We start from the raw sequence: 18,621 nt of genomic DNA on the forward strand, positions 1-18,621 counted from the left end.
TAATTATTATTATTATTGGTTTACTTTATAACAGTATGATCACTTTGGCAGTGGAACCAAGTGCTTAGAAAGGTGGTGAATGTACTCAAAGTTAGCTTGCTTGCGCAGGAATATCAAACTGCCAGCCCGCAGGCGGGACGCATCATTGGGAAGCCATGCCCATCCCATTGCCGGCAATGGCAAAAAAGCTCCGATATGTTGCGTGATGTCATGGGACATTGTGAGTTTGACATGTCTGTGCTAGAGTGTCATTTGTATAGCCTTCTGATGCTCTAAGTTGGATTTCTACATTGAGCGCAGGATGGTCTAAATAGCTTCTTGCAGCTCAATGAATGTATGAAATAGTTAGAAAAATGATCTGCAGAGAAAGATAATGAACATTCATAGCTGTCAGCTGATGGGCAAAGTCATATTGATTCTTTGCCATTTCTAAAATATGCCCATTATGTAGCCATAAAATGATATATAACATTCTCAATGATCCGAAAAAAATCATGGTCTGTTAGTGAACTTGGATGGGTATCTTTTAAAATATTTTAATCTTCAGTTCATATAAACAATAGAATTCTACACTGAAGGCTCCTTTGACTATAAAAGTGAAGCAGGTAGAGAATTCTGCAGTGATTTCAGAAGTGTTTTAAAGTGATTACAACATTTGAGAGGATGTTTCTTCATGCTAAAGTAGCATGAAGAGAAGGTCATTACCACATTTATATTTTAGAAACTCTCAATCTATTGACATTACATTTGATTCTTTAATTTGCTTTCTGCTCATGTTCTGTCCATGTCCTGTATTAACTCATCAGTTGGTGGTAAGTTTGTGCTTTTTATGCATATTCAACATTCTTTAATTCAGTTTCTCTGTTTCTTCTCATGCAGTCTGACAGCCAGATATACAACTCAGTCTAATCACAGTGGAATTGCAACCAGTCAAAAAAAGCCTTCTAGGTCAGTTAACATCTCTAATTTATTGCTTGCTAGTGATGCTTAATAGAGTCACTGCCCACTGGCATTTTTATTCTCTGAGCCACAGTAGATTTATTTACTTATTTATTTATTTTTGGGACTTATATGCCGCCCTATCTCCCGAAGGACTCAGGGCGGCTAACAACAATAAAAAACAATAATACAAAAATTAAAAAAAGAATTAAATAACAGCCCCAAAATAAATTAACTACACAGTTAAAAATTAAAAGATATTTAAAAACCCATCATCAATCCAGGTCAGCCTGATGGAAGAAGAAAGTTTTGAGGTCGCGGCGAAAGGACCGGACGTCTGGGGCCATCTGAAGCTCAAGGGGGAGTTGGTTCCAAAGGGCTGGTGCTCCCACAGAGAAGGCCCTCCCCCTGGGGGTCGCCAGCCGACATTGTCTGGCCGATGGCACCCTGAGGAGGCCCTCTCTGTGTGAGCGCACTGGGCGATGGGAAGTCGTCCCCGGTAGCAGACGGTCCTGCAAATATCCCGGGCCTAAGCCATGTAGATACTAAGGTATTTCATTATTATATTTCAGATGTAGGTTTTACAGGATGTCCTGTTGGTTAGTGGAAAACTGGCCATGACTACAGTAAAGAATGTACAGTAGGATAATTATAGAGATATCCTTATGTTGCAGCTTAGCAAAGTAACAAATATTTCAGAGGAGTTGTTCAGTGTCTATTGGCATTTTATATTCAAAAGCTCTGACTTCAATTTAAATTGAAGGTTAAATTTGTTTAACCTAAGAAGCCTTGGTCTTTATGTTCTTCAGAAGTGTTGAATCACTGCAGTATGAGTATTAGCTGAGAGTAATAGAAATTTAGACTAGAACTAATTTTCCAGATAGAAAATAAGCTTCTCTCATTGAAGGTGTCCAAGTGAAAATTGTACAGCCATGTGTCTAGCATGTGGTAATTTGATTTCATGTACCAAACCTGGTTTAGATTTTGCATCCTGGCTACATCCAAATCTAGGATTATACAATTTTAAGTTGTACTCTAGCATTTCTGGAAGGAAAAACAGTTGGGAAAAAGCTTGAAATATATATTTTTAACTGTGCTGTAGAATCTTTTCTCATTTTCAGTCTTGTCTATTCTGTTCACAATTGTTAGGTTTTCACATTGCATTAATTCAGATACCGTGTTTTCCCCAAAATAACACCCACCCAGAAAATAAGCCCTAACCTGATTTTTTGGTTGTGCCCCTAATATAAGCCCTACACCAAAAATAAGCCCTAGTTAAGAGCCCCCCCCTCTGTCCCACCATCTGGTTGCTTGCTGCCACAGCGGGGCAGGAGACCACTTGTCACACCAGTGCCACCACCATGAGTTAAGGCGAAGCAGTGTGAGGAGGGTGGAGCTGCTCCTCATGCTCTACACCAACTTACCTCAGGGCCCCTACAGCCAGGCTACCCACAACCTGCCACATGTGTATGGCAGGTAGAGGGGGGCAGCAGGGAAGAAAAGGGTCTCTGCCTGTCCACATCACTGTCCTCCTTGCCTGAAGGCGTGTTCCACCAGCGCTGTTCTCACCTCCCAAGCATCTGCCCTGGGAAGCCCTGTAAGTCAATGTGGCTGTGGGCAAGCAGACGATGGGACAGAGTGAGCGGACTTCTTCAGTGGGTGTCTGGCAGGCGGAGGGAGGTGGCAGGAGAGGCTTGTGCCACCCAGTCATGGTACAAGCCATGGGAGAGTTGGTGGAAGAGGAGATGGGGGCTGCCACTGGGCAGTTCATCTGCAGGACTAAAGAAAGCCCCTCCAGTGGCAGACATGGCTGTTCCATAGTGGCATCAGAGCCTTTCACCATCACTCCCCCCTCACTCCAAAATGGCAGAGGGGAACAGATAAGGGGACCAAACCTCCCTCACCCATCCTCTGTAGTATGACAGCTGGTTCAGGAGGGGAATGAAAGGGAAGAAGCAGCTGGGTCATTGAAAGGGCAGGGAAGTCACCAAGCGAGGAGTGGCCTGTGTGTGGGGCCCTGAGGTAAGAGGTGTGGGGTACATGGGAGAGTTTCATCCCTCCACTTGCCTCGCTTCACCTTGTGGGAGTGACACTGGTGCAGCGCATGGTCTCCTGTCCCATTGTGGACACAAGCAACCAGACGCTGGGATGGAGTGGGTGGGCAGCTGCAAAATAAGACATCTCCCAAAAATAAGCCCTAATGAGTCTTTTGGTCAAAAAGAAAAAAATAAGATTGAGTCTTATTTTTGGGGAAACACGGTATTTGTTTTTTTTCTTTTACCTTGGTTTATTGAATAAACCGTGTATGTTTAATTTTGAACCTACTACCAAACCAAAATGGTAGGTTCATACATTATATTCAGTAAAAAATACATTTGGTTAATTGATTAGTAGAGTTCTCATCCAACTTAACCCCCTCCCCCATCTTCTTCATTTATTGTCCTAGCCTGAAAGAGGAGAAACTGAATTGTGTACTAGTGTTTACTCTGGAACACTACAATTCTGTATTTTAAAAAGAAACCAGCCCTTTGAACTTGAGAATAGAGGTGCACAACTGTCTTCTAATTTGTTTTCCATTATCATTTTTTACATAAAGGAAGAGCTGTTAGAAAAGACTCTAGCTTTGCACTAAAGCACACATTCTACAAGTAAAATAGATTGAGATCCTGAAATATCTAAGCTGGAATAGGAAATACTCCTCCTTGACTCAAGAATCCCTGTCAATCTGGTTAGCTATTGTATTTATGCTGAATATTGAAAGTGCACTGGAATAAAAACAGTTTGTGCTTTTCTAGTGCATGTCAAAGACACTTAAAAAGATTTTAATGAAATAAAGTATTTGGGGGAAAGCATAATTTCTGTGAAAGGGACTAGAAACAGAACATACTTTGAGTATAAATGGTACAGCTCTAAATAGCCTGGATGTCAATGTATAACCCTGTCACTCTGCCAAGTTTTGTGGTTTTCTTACTTAGAATTACTACTTGCAGTTCATTTATTTCCTAAAGGAAGACACCTGGTTCCTCCTTTTGTGTTCAGTCTGTGTTGATTATGTGTATTCCTTGAAAAACAGTTCATTACTGGCAATGAACTATCAGTTGGGTAGTCCATGATTAAGTCATTCTGTCTCAGTTGCTAAGATAACACCAAATGAGCTATACCAGAGTGCAGTTGTTGTGCACCTGTGGTCGTAGGTTTTCATTCTAATTTCTTAGGACTTTCTTGTCTCATTTGCAATTTGTTCTGCCTGGAAATTAACAGTTGTTGTTTTTCCAACACTATAAATTTTTAAGGGTGTTTTGTAAACTTCTAATCAAAAGTACATTTTTTTTGTATATTATTGTTACTTTAAACTTTGCATTTCCTTTGTTGCTTAAAATGATTCTGTGGGTGGAATATCTATAAATGGAGTTATATATTTATTTATTCGATTTCTATATTGTGAAATATAACCTATATTTAGGTTAGTAAACATTTGCATGAATTATATGTATATAGTTTTCCTGAAAGTAATTTAAAATCTATTAAAATCTATTTAAAATCCACTATTCAAAAGGCAATTTTTCCTTAGGATTAGGGTTGTTAAGCAATGAATTTCACAGGGATTTTAATATACTCAAATATAATTGAATTGGTAGTTGAAGACTGTTTCCATAGACCATAAAATTTCTGTATCTAAAAAAAATTCCAGAAATGAAAAAAATCTGCTCTTCTTGTAGCATAGACAAAAATAATAAAAAAAAACACATCAGACTGATCTTCAGAACATATCCTCCTGAAAGCTGCACACTTAGACATATAACACTGCACTTTATATCATAACAATCAAATCTTAAATGGAAATTGTTATATACTGGGTTCTGTGCTTGATTGAAGAGATGAGGTGAGTGAGTTCAGCAAGAATCATTCTTTATTTGCTTACAGGAACTGAACTAAGAAACAGGTCTGTGAATGTAGCTATTTATACCCTGGCCCCTAGGTAGTGGCCAATAGGTTTAAAGCAACCTATTGCCGCCCTAGAAGCAGCCAATGGCAGCGCTGGAGATGGGTTGTCTGAGGAGTTGGGAGCCGTTAGCCAGCTTCCCTGCTTAAGCAACCTTCCAGCAATTAACCCCATGTGATACTCTTTGATAAGACAAAGCCCAATACATTACAGAAATATTAGCTAAACAGTTGCAATTCAAGACTGATTTTTTGGTGTAGACAAATATCAGGGTTTTCTGGAGGGGATATAGTTAAAAGGAAGGCATTGAGAAATATTAAAAGCATGCTTTTTCTAGTTATGCTGTGTTATTTTTCAGTTATTACTAATGGTGATAGGGTTTTTGTTTTGGTTTTTAATAAAAGTATCTGACTTCAATATTAGTAAAATTCTATTGATGCTGCAAAATCTCTACATTTATGGACATAATTTAAAGTTGTCTAAAAAATTTTTTTTATTACTAAACCAGGCCATGAAATATACATAGCATAATGTGAGTTGTAGACAATGGAATTTTTATTATCTTTAGTAACCAGGAAATTTCAGATGGTGGCAGCAAACACCAACAAATGCAATATTTAACTGGAACTGTGGTGGATGGATCATTTTAATACAGGGATTTTTATTTCCAGACAAAAGCTTCTCAACCACAGAAATCAGTAATCTCATCATCAAATATTTACCTATGAACAGGATAAAGAACAAAGAGTATTATGATGCCTTAAAGCTTACATATTTATTATTTATCAATGCCACAAGTATCTTTTGCCATCACAGCTACCCTGCTGTCATACCTGTATTTGTATAAAAAGTGGTTTACACAGTACATTCTTCAAATAAATTCTGTAAGATTGACTTTTATTATCTTGGGAAAAATTGGGAAAAATTGAACTGCACATGAAGCATCCAGGGATTCATTTGTGCACTGTGAAAGAAAATGCAAAGAGTCCTTACGTGTTTGTGATCCTACCGTATCTATCCTCCATTTGTGCCTTTTGAGATTGATAATTCCATGGCAGTGGCTAACTAACCTTGAAGTACATGAATGTTTGTTGCTGTTTTTAGTCAGGTCTATGGATTTATTTATGAAACTATGTTATCTTATACATGTTTGCAACTGCAACACATTTATTTCTGACTGTACTGTTCTAGGCTTCCTGGGCCTTCAAGGGTGCCAGCTGCAGGCAGCAGTACCAAAGTCCAGGGAGCTTCCAATTTAAATCGAAGAAGTCAGAGCTTTAATAGCATTGACAAAAACAAACCTCCGCAATATGCAAATGGAAATGAAAAAGGTGAGTGCTTAATAGACATTGCCTTACTGAACCAGAAATGCCTCCACAATTCCTGACGTTGCCCTGGACTTAAGCTTTCTTAATGTAATTAACATACATAGAGCCACTCTGTTTCAAATATGATAACCAGAAAGCTCATTTTTTTGAAAATGTGGTCCAAAATTACCATAAGATGTTGAGAAATAGGTGAAAGTGTCTTATTTAAAAATAAGAAATATATATTATAGTAAATATATATGTTTAACTACAAGCAGTGAACAATGGGAAAACATTAGCAAATTTGCAAATACTGACACATATTGCTATCTTCTGGCAAATTCTATATCTTTCACTTTTAAACACAATTATTGATATAATTATATTAATAAAAGTATGCTGATTAATAATTTTAATTTTCAAGGTAAAGGGACATTAAATTTTAAGCGTACACTATTTTTAAAACAACACATATTATGCTTACCACAAGGTGGGAGTAGATGTCTTTGAATAATAGTATTATTTTTGAGAACTCTTCTTGGGTGGGAAAATAACCTATTACTTTTCACAATTGTCATTTGCTTGGAAGGTATGCATTTTTGCAGATTGGTTTTCTATAATATACCATGGATATTCTGGATGTTGTCCGTATCTTATGTATCACTGAAAACCTTGGTGGTCTTCAGCAAGATATAGATTGAATGAATGACTTAATAAGAAAGAAAAGTCTATTGACTACAGAATTATTATTTATATAATCATAGTTGTGACAAGTTTTTTGTGAAATCTACTTCTCTGCTACTAATAAGAAATCTTATTAATACTTCAGAGTTTATATATTCGGATTTTAATTGTCAGATTAATTGGAGTATTTTAAATATATGCCTTCATTCATATTTTAAAAATAACACAAAATATCAGTTAATCAGTTTATAGTTAAAAATGAGTCAATAATAACATAATGCTTAGAGGAAAATTAATTTGCACAATTGTCCATAATTTATTCTTTATTTGTTTTTGTGTCTTTAGCAAAATCTTTAAAATAATTATAATATCTGAATATTTTATGAGCGTTGTTTTTCATATCATTTGTGCTGAGAGCAGCTTAACCATATAGCAACAGATTTTTAAAGAGTATTAGCATTAGGAAAAATCAGTCCCACAACAGCAAGTTTATCCTATATTGCACAGATAGATTTGCAGTAGTTTCCCAAACTAGTTGCAGGAGGAAAGACTAACTCTATTGTGAAATTCAATTATAGCAAGAAATTAGAGGAACTATTAGTGTGTTTCATCAGCAAATCTAATCTTGTTGGACTTTGAAAAAACACATTTGGTGCTGAAATCAACCAGACACTTGATTTGGAACTTTAAAGGATTTTGAAGCTTGACCTAGGGATGGAAAATAGTTCTTGAAGCTAGAATTGACTTGAATATAAAAATGGTTATGTGAATAATGACACATTAATCTCTGTTTCTTTCATATGAATGCTTATACCTTGTGGTTGAGATGAGTGGCAAATAAATTTAATAAATAAAAATCAAATATACCATTATAAATTTCTTCACAATGAAATATTTTATCTGGAAAAAAAAGTTTACTACATTTAAATAGCACCAATAGTTAAAGTAATATACAGATAGTTCTTATTTAGTGGCAACAATTGGGAACAGAAACTCAGTTATTACACAAAGCACATGAAATTGTGACTCTGCTTATGATCTTATTTCTCCTTTCCTTTGCTTTAGAGACTTGCAAAGGTTATAAATACAAGAACTCTATGCAAAGTTATTTGTTCATCATTATTGTAACTGTAAAGGATCACTATACAAATCACTAAATGAGGATTACATGTAGAAGACCAAACAATGTACTTCAGTCTCCATTCAGCATTACTTCATTACATTGAATATGGTATATTCGTGTTTCTTTGCTTAGCACTTAGTTCTTGGACTATCATTTGCCATCTTGTTTGGAAATTGCAATAGCTGACGTCTCACTTATCTGGAGAATGTCAAATTGGAAAAGACTGCTAGACAGAGCTTTCCAAGATCTCAGCTTCTGGTTCAGATGGTGTAAATTGAAATTAAAACTTTCTGAATGCAATCATGTGCTTTTCTATTCAGATCTAAGTTATTGGCACAAATCCTTGCACTGAATATTTGTAACACTTTCCTGGCAGATAGTGACCATGTACCACATAAACTGAGTGTGTGGAGATGTAGTAGAAATCAAATTCCATGTAAGACCACAACTTTTATTACTTCCTCTTTCAAATAAACGTTAATTTCATTTTTTTTTATTTTACATGTCAAAGGAACATGTTATATATTCATGAGCATTATATTATTACTTCTACTACTGGGGATGGAATTGGGTTAACAGTAGAGAACAATATATATCAAAAATACTAAAATGCATTAAAACTGTAAAATATGCACACACCAAACCCCTCAAACAACACATATTATGTTGACTAACAATGATTCATTTTTAAGTAAGAAATTAAACTATGCTCGTACAGAATCATATTGCCCCATCTTTAAATTTCATTGAGAAACAGTAAATTCAAAGCCTGAAATTGACCAATTTGTTTTTAAAATGCCTTTCTTGTGGAAATTGTTTTTGCTGTTATTTTTAGTTCTGGCCACCTCTTGTCAGATTGCTTTAGTCATCTTTATATTAAATTGTTTCTGCCTTTGGCTGCTGATGCAGCTTTATGGAAGATTTCTACAGCGACCTTTACAACAGTTCCCCAAATCTGGCAAATGATTGTTCATTAAGAGTATTATAGCAACACTAATGTGTCTGATTTGATAAACATAGAAGTGCAGATACATACGGCTAGCATCAGCAGAATGAGACGGCAACAATATTAATTCTAAATATTTGTATGAATTTTGCACTAATAACTATTATGATTTTAGTTATCAAAAGGGTCTCTGGAATACTACTGCTCTTTCAGTTATTCAGTTATTTACTTGCATGGGCAGGTTTTGTTACTAGCACACTGAGTACGCTTGTTTAGTGAAAACAATTTTGCATTTCTAGTTTTTCATGAACATGTGAATCGTAGAACGAGTTGTGTAATTACATATGTTTATTTTTAAAATACATAATCGCCACCTTAGTGTCTATTTATATTAGAAGTCATTAGACAACTCTGTAAACTGTACTTTTTCTCTCTTAACAACTAGAATCACCCAAAGGTCCTCACCCATCTGCAGGTATAAATGGAAATGTACAGCATCCCACCACCATTGGGCAGCAGCCGGTCTCTGCCATCCCCTCTCCAAGTGCCAGCAAGCCTTGGCGCAGCAAATCAATGAATGTCAAACACAGTGCCACCTCTACCATGCTGTCTGTGAAGCAGCAGAGCCCTGCAACCTCCCCTACACCACCTGCAGACAGGCTTAAACCACCTCTTACTGAAGCTCCCAAAACACCTTCATCTGGGCAGAAATCTATGTTAGAGAAATTCAAACTGGTTAATGCTCGGACTGTTTTACGGCCCCCTCTGTCATCATCAAATTCAGGCCCTGCTGAGAGTGGAAAAGATGATGACATTTTTTTAGAGTGTGGTGAAATGGATGGCTTCAGTGGTGGACTCACTACTGCTGGATCTACCACCAACAGCCCCAAAATATCCCCTAAATTAACTCCTCCGAAAGCTGGAAGCAAAAATATCAGCAATAAAAAGTCTTTGCTGCAGCCAAAGGATAAAGAAGAAAAGAGCAAAGATAAAAATAAAGTTTACGCTGAAAAAGTGGTAAAGGATGAAAAGGAACAGATGCCCGAGACACCCACCAAAAAGACCTCAAAAATTGCAAGCCTGATCCCCAAGGGGAGCAAAGCAACTTCAGCCAAGAAAGAAAGTTTAATTCCTTCATCTAGTGGGATACCAAAACCTGGTTCAAAAGTTCCTACGTCGAAGCAGAATAGTTCACTAGTATCTTCAGGAAGTAAAGAGACAGAAAAGCTGAGGAATGCAAAAGGAAACCAGCCCCCATCTACAGCAAAATCCCAACGGAATGAAAAAACCTATGTTCCTTTGAGTCCCTCAGCTTCTGAAGGAAAGGAGGGCAGTGCTGGTCTTAGTAGTACATCATTTTCTTCTCCTTTAATGGCTGCGGCAGGTGGGCAAGTCCCAGGAAGTGGTGTTGTCCAACTTCCTCAGCAGCAACAATACAGCCATCCAAATACAGCCACTGTAGCACCATTTATTTATAGGTAAGTTGGGTTTACTCACACTTTATCCTTCTAACATCTTTAAGATAGATAGATACAGTGCTTTTTTTGTAAAAGAAAAAGGTGCCGGAACTCACACATGTCATACAATCCGCCTTGCCTATCTTATAAGGTTCCATCCAAAAAAGGTGCCGGAACTCCGTTCTGAGCGTTCTATGACAAAAAAAGCCCTAGATAGATAGATAGATAGATAGATAGATAGATAGATAGATAGATAGATAGATAGATAGATAGATAGATAGATAGATAGATAGATAGATAGATAATACTTATATACGTACATACATAATCATAAACACTTGATACTTGAAATAGTGGAAAAATGTAAAATGGATCACGTAGAGACATCTTCCTAAGGAAATCAGAGAGTGTAAGGCAATTTAATTAGCACAATGGGACTTGAAGCTTGTATTGCTGGATTTGTTTTTCCTGCTGGTATATTTATCAAATACGTTTATCAAAAGGCTATCACTTTTTTTTTCTTTTCCCATCTCAACAATATTAAAAAATATAGTGTTGTATTACTTCCAATATCAGATATTGCTTGTACTGATTTCACCTTAATTATTATGATTTTACAGTAACAAAAATTACCATTCACTAAACTATTTTAGCATTTTACTTTCATGTGGATTCTATGCAACTAGTTAGCCTCCTTCTGTAGCATCAATAGCAGAATTAAAAATGACATATTTGTACTCATTAATTTTATTAGCTTATTTTAGTAGTTTCTGGATAAACCTGGAGAAAGTGTCTTTTAGAGGGAACCTTCTGTATTATTGATTTATTTGATTTAATCTGTTTTTTAATGGTTAGGGACTTCTATCAATTTTGCAACGAATAATTCAATAATTTTCTCTCTAAAATTTATTTTTGCTGTCATGAGAGAAAGTAATAATATGTTTAACACATGTTTAACATGTTTAACAAAATATTTCACAGAATAAACAAGATATTCATTTTTTAAAAATCTCATAAATATGTATTTAAGTTTCACATGCTTTCTAAGATTGTATATTGTAAAACTCTATTTTAACTGACAAGTTGTCTATTATTATAGAATATCCATTAAACAGGAAATATATCACTGTAGCAATTTATGACATTTGAAGTAATGATATCAATTTTGTCATTTTCATATTGTTATGTTAATGCTAAAAATGGGCACAAATATCCATCAACAGTAAGAGTCTGAAGTTCCTTATTTACTATGGACTGTATTCTAACATCGTCCTGAACAGAAAAGAGAAAAAGTTGGATATAACTAAAATTTATTTAGACCCCTGTTCTGTTCTTGTAATGGCCAACTATCAATGGAGTTTCATTGCATTGTACCGTCTGAATTGTGTTCCTCAACAAGATAAAGACTATGTGTTTTACTGTGTAACTATCATGACCAATAGCCATTCAGCCTTAAGAAAACAAATCTTAAGACCCAGGCATTCTCTAACATCATTTAGATATCTTTAAAACTGTATCTAAAGTATCCATTTGGATTTATGCATCCAATGTAAGTGTGGAGGAGCTGCTTCTATGACAGGATTTTTATAATTATCTCAGAATTTAAATAAATAGCATATTTGTTACCAAGAATTAAAACCATAGAGTTTTTTCAAGTTAAATCTGGGTCACAGATTTTGAAATAATTGGCAATGGTTTCATCAGCGTGAAAAATAGCAATGAAAACTCATGGGTCCTTTTAGGCTATGAAAAATGTGAGCGCTTGCATTCTGCTGTCATTTTTCTTGCTGTGGATTCCCCCCCCCCCAAGTAAATGCTCCAGTATGGGGCTTCATTTTTTAATTAGAAGAAATGCATGAAGTAGGTAATTTGGAAAACAATTTCCTTATATCTTTCCAGTAAATTTGTTGCTAATGCTGGATTGTGAGTTTTTCCCAGTTTATGGCTATTGAAGTTAATTCATCGTACCAATTTTATGTCCTATAACTCAATTTTTCCATTCTGTGCTAAAATAACATTATGCTATTATAGGTTTTCAGGCTGTGAAAATACTATTCCTGGCACCAGGACATTCTTCTAAGGTGTTTCTAGGTTCTAACACTATTTTCACATATAAGGCTGAAAATTACCTTTGAATTTCTAAACTGTTAATTTATGAGAATGAGTGATCATTGATAATTCGTGTATTTGTACTTCAGATAAGCAACCAGACTGATATAGTTTTATTGACTGAAACAAAATTATCTGAAAATTCATTTAAGAAGCCACTCTTAATCTAAGTATGTAAGTCAGCTGCTTGCCTATGGCAATTAAAGAACTAGAGAGATTATTGATAGTAACCAGAATTCTTGATATAAATTGTTATTGATCATGTTACTTAGGAATGTAATTGGTACAAAGTCATTTCATCCACAGGTGGAAGTCCCATGGTACAATAAAATCAGATTTGCTGCTTTTTTATCTTGATTTGCTGCTATTTCCAGTAAATTGGAAAAAAGTTGGATTTTTCCTATTTTTCCTATGTTCTAGATTGAATTTGAAATAGAAAGAAAATGTCTATTCCTTAAAGGACACAGTTTGATTTTATAGGTATTTATCTGCCCAGGTTTATGCTCATGGATCAGACTGGTGTAGCCAATAACCCTGAAAAAAAACATGTGTGCTATTTAAGTGAAATGTTTCACACTGAACTCAGGAATCGGTCCCTATCGCTCAGTAGTCAATGCAAGGACTGAAAAGATGGAAGGTACCAGTGAGCTATGCCTTTTTGATTGATGTTTAATCATCTATTTTTCCCCTGCATAAATCTACTTTATCTCCTTTCAAGACCCACTATAACTTCTGTGACTTTTGATATATAGTTGACACACAAGCTCTGTAATTCTGAGCTTTCTGCAAGCTGTTCTATCCCTAAAATGGCAAATTAGAGACACCAGCATGCTAGTAAATTTAACAGTTTGTGTCACTTGCAGTCATTGCTGTGAAATTAAAGTGGCAACATGCCAAACTCTGCCCTTTAAAGCTAGGATTCTCAGCAAAACAGGCTAAATTATTTCCCTAGATATATTTTTGGTTAAAATATTTATCTCAAATTGTACATGCTGTAAAGATGCACAGATTTAAGATATAGTAAACAGAGAAACAAATTTAAAAAAACAAGAAAATAATCAAGAAATGCTTTTCTTTCTCTCCCAACTTCTTAACTCATTTGTAAGTGACTGATTTCATTTCCAATTTTCGTAATATTCTTTACTGCTATATTATATAAGTTATGCTTTTGTAGTTTTATGTACATTTGTGAATATTAAAAAACCCTACCCAATCTTATTGAAGCTTTGAAATCCCAACAAGACTTTTGGAATACAGTATAAGAGCAATGGATAAGATATATTTGTGAGAAAGATTGTTCAAAGAATAATGGATTTTCAGAATAGAAGTATAAAGCCTGATTCTTCCTCTCAATCAATGCAGCATCATTTAGCAATAATAATAATTAAGTTATGGAGGTAAATTGGGGGCAGACTACTGAACATGTCCCAGGGAACACCTGCTGCTGGCATCAAGTTCCTTTCGTCCTGTGCACTCCCACAGGGAGGGCCTTCTCAGGGTGCCGCTGGCAAAGGATTGCCGGCAGGCGACACCCAGGGCCTTCTCTGTGGGCACACCTGCCCTTTGGAACCAGTTACCCGTAGAGCTCAGGACTGCCCCTGATTTTCATTCGTTCCGCCGGGACCTGAAGACCTGGCTCTTTGAGCTTTCTGGCCAGGACTGAGAACTTTTAATTTTTAACCTATTGTAATTGGGTTTTTTAATTAGAGTTAAGGGTTTTAGATTTCAATTAAGGATAATTTAATTTATTTTAATTTGTTATTAACTTTTGTATTGTAATACTGTTTTAATCGCCTTGTGAACCGCCCTGGGTCCTACGGGAGAAGGACGGTATATAAGTTTAATAAATAATAATAATAATAATATAATATGTCATAGTAGTAAAATAGATAAATGGAATAATGGGAATTTTGATTTGATGGAACAACAAGTTAAAAAAGAAAATGAGAAAAGCAAAATAGAGGCAATATCTCTCTGCATGTGATATAACCAGAGTTGTGTTGAACAGACACACATAAAAAATCACAATAGTTTTTTTTCTACCGACCGAAGGGAATTTCTGGTTAGTCATTCATTGGGAAATATAGCTGAATTTTATTGAGTGTTGAGATCTGTAACACTTAATTGGGATGCAACATTATAAAGAGCTAGACAAATAACAACCTTTAAAACTTACATGAACCTAGAAATCTGCTAAATGAAGTCATCCTTGCACAATAATATTTAGTTGTGTTTCACATTAGGAAAGCAGAAGGGAAAAAAAATCCTTTGAATATATTGTGCTCAAATACGCCCAATTGTGATTTATCCTAATTGCTAAAGTTAGTAAGGTATAACTGAACTTGTGCTTTTTTAAAAAAAAAATCACTGGGTTCTCAGATCAAGACTTATCAGAAATGACATTTATTCATTCATAACAGCATGTGTAAAGGATGAGCAAAACAAATAGTTTGAGCCTTTAACCAAGCTCATGCTTAGAGCATGATGCCAATCTTAATGTTACATCTGAACCACAATTTTTGCTTCACATGCTGCCTGATACAATACAAGGAGATGCTAAAACTAAACATGGGAGAAAATGTCTGCCTGAATATTTTCTTGGAAACTTAATAAATAACTAAAGCACATTATATTCTACAAGCTTCCATTTATGATGCCATTTCATTTTTTTATAAGAGAAATATTGGCATGACCCTGTATACTGCTCAGAACTATGTTTTCCCATCCTTTGCAGAGGGTTTTTGAAAAACAAAAACATTAGATAAGCAACTTGGAAGTCATAAATATAGCTGAAGAACTGACAGGTTGTTATTTTGCAAAAGACATGTTTTTAACAAAGCTTTCCAAGGTGCCCTCTAGTTGGTTGGATTTTTTTTTGAATTGGAGACTGTAAATACTGAAATTTCTTTTAAAAAAATAATAAACTAACCTATGTGAACAGAGATAAAATTTGTTCTGTGAATAAAATTATCAGAAAAGCTACATTCAAATTATTTGGAATTAATATTATAAGTAATGCCCAATGAGGGGAAAAACACTTTTTCTCATAATTTTAACCTATTCTGCATAATTGGTTAGTGTCTTCATGGGCAATTGATACAGTTTAGCACAGTTGTGAGTCTGGAACCACAGTATTTATTGTTTATACATTTAATTCATGTTTTCAATTTTTCACAGGAATTGTATGTTTATACAATTCTACATTTAGGCAGGAAAAATCAAATGCACAGGTATAGTATAGGTGGTACCTTGCTCAATAGTAGTAACTGTGAGAGAGATCTCGGAGTCCTAGTGGACAATCACTTAAATATGAGCCAGCAGTGTGCTGCAGCTGCCAAAAAAGCCAACACAGTGTTAGGCTGCATTAACCTCTGTTAGAATTAAGATCACATGAAGTACTAATACCACTTTACAATGCCTTGGTAAGGCCACACCTGAAATACTGCATCCAGTTTTGGTCACCACAATGTAAAAAAGATGTTGAGACTCTAGAAAGAGTACAGAGAAGAGCAACAAAGATGATTGGGGGACTGGAGGCTAAAACATATAGGGAACGGTTGCTGGAATTGGGTATGTGTAGTTTAATGAAGAGAAGGGTGAGGGGCGACATGATAGCAGGGTTTCAATATCTCAGGGGCTGCCACAAAGAAGAGGGAGTCAAGCTATTCTCCAAAGCACCTGAAAGCAGGACAAGAAGCAATGGATGGAAACTAGTCAAGGAGAGAAGCAACCTAAAACTAAGGAGAAACTTCCTGACAGTTAGAACAACTAACCAGTGGAAGAACCTGCCTCCAGAAGCGGTGAATGCTCCAACACTGGAAGTTTTTAAGAAGAGACTGGCCAGCCATTTGTCTGAAATGATATAGGGTTTCCTGCCTTAGCAGGGGGTTGGACTAGATGATCTCCAAGGTCCCTTCCAACTTATTATTATTATTATTATTATTATTATTATTATTATTATTATTATTATTATTATTATTATTATTATTATTATTATTATTATTATTATCTGTCTAATAAAATTATTTTTTGTAATTTTGCTAGCATTTTGTTAAAGTACACATTTGTGTAATATTATCTGATGGCAATCCTACCGGTTAGTGCAATCCCGTATAATAGTTGTAATGAAAATGTGTTCAGTAGTGGCAAGCTTCAAATGCATCTTTCACAAGGGGTGTCTTCTTCAGACAGTAAATTACACTTTCCATCAACTGAACTCTTGATTTTTTTTCTGCCTTTGATAACAGTCTACTAACTAACATATCTTAGTTCCTATTTGTAATATAGATCTCATTTTAGTGTTAACTAGCAACATATTGTTGTTTTCCTGTTTGATATTATTTTTAGTAATATAATTCCTGGAATCAATCATTTGGAATACGTGCATGCCTATTTGTCGTTAAGCAGTGGCTTGATTTACTTATTTTCTCTGTCTCATTTCCTATCTTGAAATGAAAGATGTTAGAAACATTTTGTCTTTGACACTTTGCTGAATTAATCCAATCAAATACATCTTAGTGGTATATTTTCTTTATTTACACCGTATGACTACAATATTCTATCTCATGATTAAGTGTTTAGCACTTTATCCTGTAGATCCATGCAAAGAAGTGCTAATTATATTTCTATTTTGATTACATTCTGAATTATAAATCATCACTGTTATGATGTTATAGATGTTACCTTCCATCTCTTTAATTCCAGAGCTCATTCGGAAAATGATAGTTCCTCTATCCCATCTTCTGACTCTTGTATCAGTCCTACAAAATTGGATTTGGCATACAGTAAAACTGCCAAGCAATGTCTAGAGGAAATATCTGGTGAGTAATATATCGTTACTGCCTAATATTGAGATTTCTGAATTATTATGGCCATACTTAAATAGAAAAACTACATGAAAACAAGTAAAATGTAAAATGAATACAATGTACAGGTAGTCCTCAACTAACAACCACAACTGAGCCCAACCTTTATGTTGCTAAGTGAGACATTTGTTAAGTGAATTTTGCCCCATTTTATGACCTTTATTGCAACATTTATTAAGTGAATCATTGCAGATATTAAATTAGTAACACTGTTGTTAAGTGAATCTGGTTTCCCAATTGAATTTGAGGTTGCAAAAGCTGACCACATCATCCCAGGAGACTGCAACTGTTATAAACATGGACCAGTTGCCAAGCATCCGAATTTTGATCACATGACCATAGGGATGCTGCAACAGTCATAAGTGTGAAAAGCAGCCATAAGTCACTTTTTTCAGTGCCTTTGTAACTTTGAATAGTCAGTAAACAAACTGTTGTAAGTTGAGGACTGCCTGTAATTCCTTTCCCCAACAATTTTGGCTTCAACTGCATCACTGAAAAATAGTGAAAAATTATCATAACACTTTTTCATTAAATTGTTGATTTTATTACATTTTAAAAAAGATAACTAATTGATTACCATACAATTAATCAGATTATAATTAAAACCAAGGTCAGGGACAAAGGCCAATTTAAAACTAAAATTAAATTTCCTTCCATCTAACTGCTTAAATGTTGAACAGTTATATGGGCAGAGGATTAAATGAAGGACAATGTAAGCAACAACTAATCATTAATTTGGAATTTACCAATATCAATCCTGTTTGATATTATTTCCTGAAGAAAAGTTCTTCACAGTTAGATGTCTGAAACAATTACATTAATATAATTACTTTCCAACTTTATAAAAATGTATAAGATTAAAAATTCTTATCATTTCCCAAACTGTTGTTTGTATCCACTTCCTGGGACATTCATGTAGTATATGGAATTCTTGGTGCTGTCTGAGTTTTTTGGCTTGCTTGCAGACATTTTGTCCCCCAACTAATCAGTATGAGATATTACCTCTGCTTGTTATAATAGAGGTCCCCAACCTTTTGGGCACCAGGGACCGGTGCCATGGAGAAAGGTTTTTCTGTGGACTAGAGGGGGTGTGGTTGTGTGCACCGCCTGCATTCTGCAGATAAGGCTTTGCTTGTTTGTGCGGCCGAGTTGCTGGCATGCTGCGGCCCGGTGCCAGTCCATAGACCAGGGGTTGTGGACTTTGTGTTATAAGATACCTCCATATGTTACATGTGAAGTTTAGAGAAG

General features: G+C 35.4%; 1 protein-coding gene across 2 annotated transcripts in view; it reads left to right on the plus strand.

Moving 5' to 3' along the window:
• NAV3 (neuron navigator 3) overlaps positions 1–18,621 on the plus strand; it is a gene marked incomplete at its 5' end in the record, with an annotated part of 246,791 nt that overhangs the window by 118,084 nt on the left and 110,086 nt on the right. For both annotated transcript variants that reach the window (XM_081330387.1, XM_081330388.1), the window contains 4 exons: positions 880–948; positions 6,074–6,213; positions 9,388–10,420; positions 17,213–17,328. In XM_081330387.1, coding sequence (XP_081186513.1) covers positions 880–948; positions 6,074–6,213; positions 9,388–10,420; positions 17,213–17,328 — 1,358 coding nt within the window. The remainder of the gene's footprint in view (positions 1–879; positions 949–6,073; positions 6,214–9,387; positions 10,421–17,212; positions 17,329–18,621) is intronic.

The sequence above is a fragment of the Vipera berus genome, assembly GCF_964194415.1.
Source record: "Vipera berus genome assembly, chromosome: 6".
NCBI lineage: Eukaryota > Metazoa > Chordata > Lepidosauria > Squamata > Viperidae > Vipera > Vipera berus.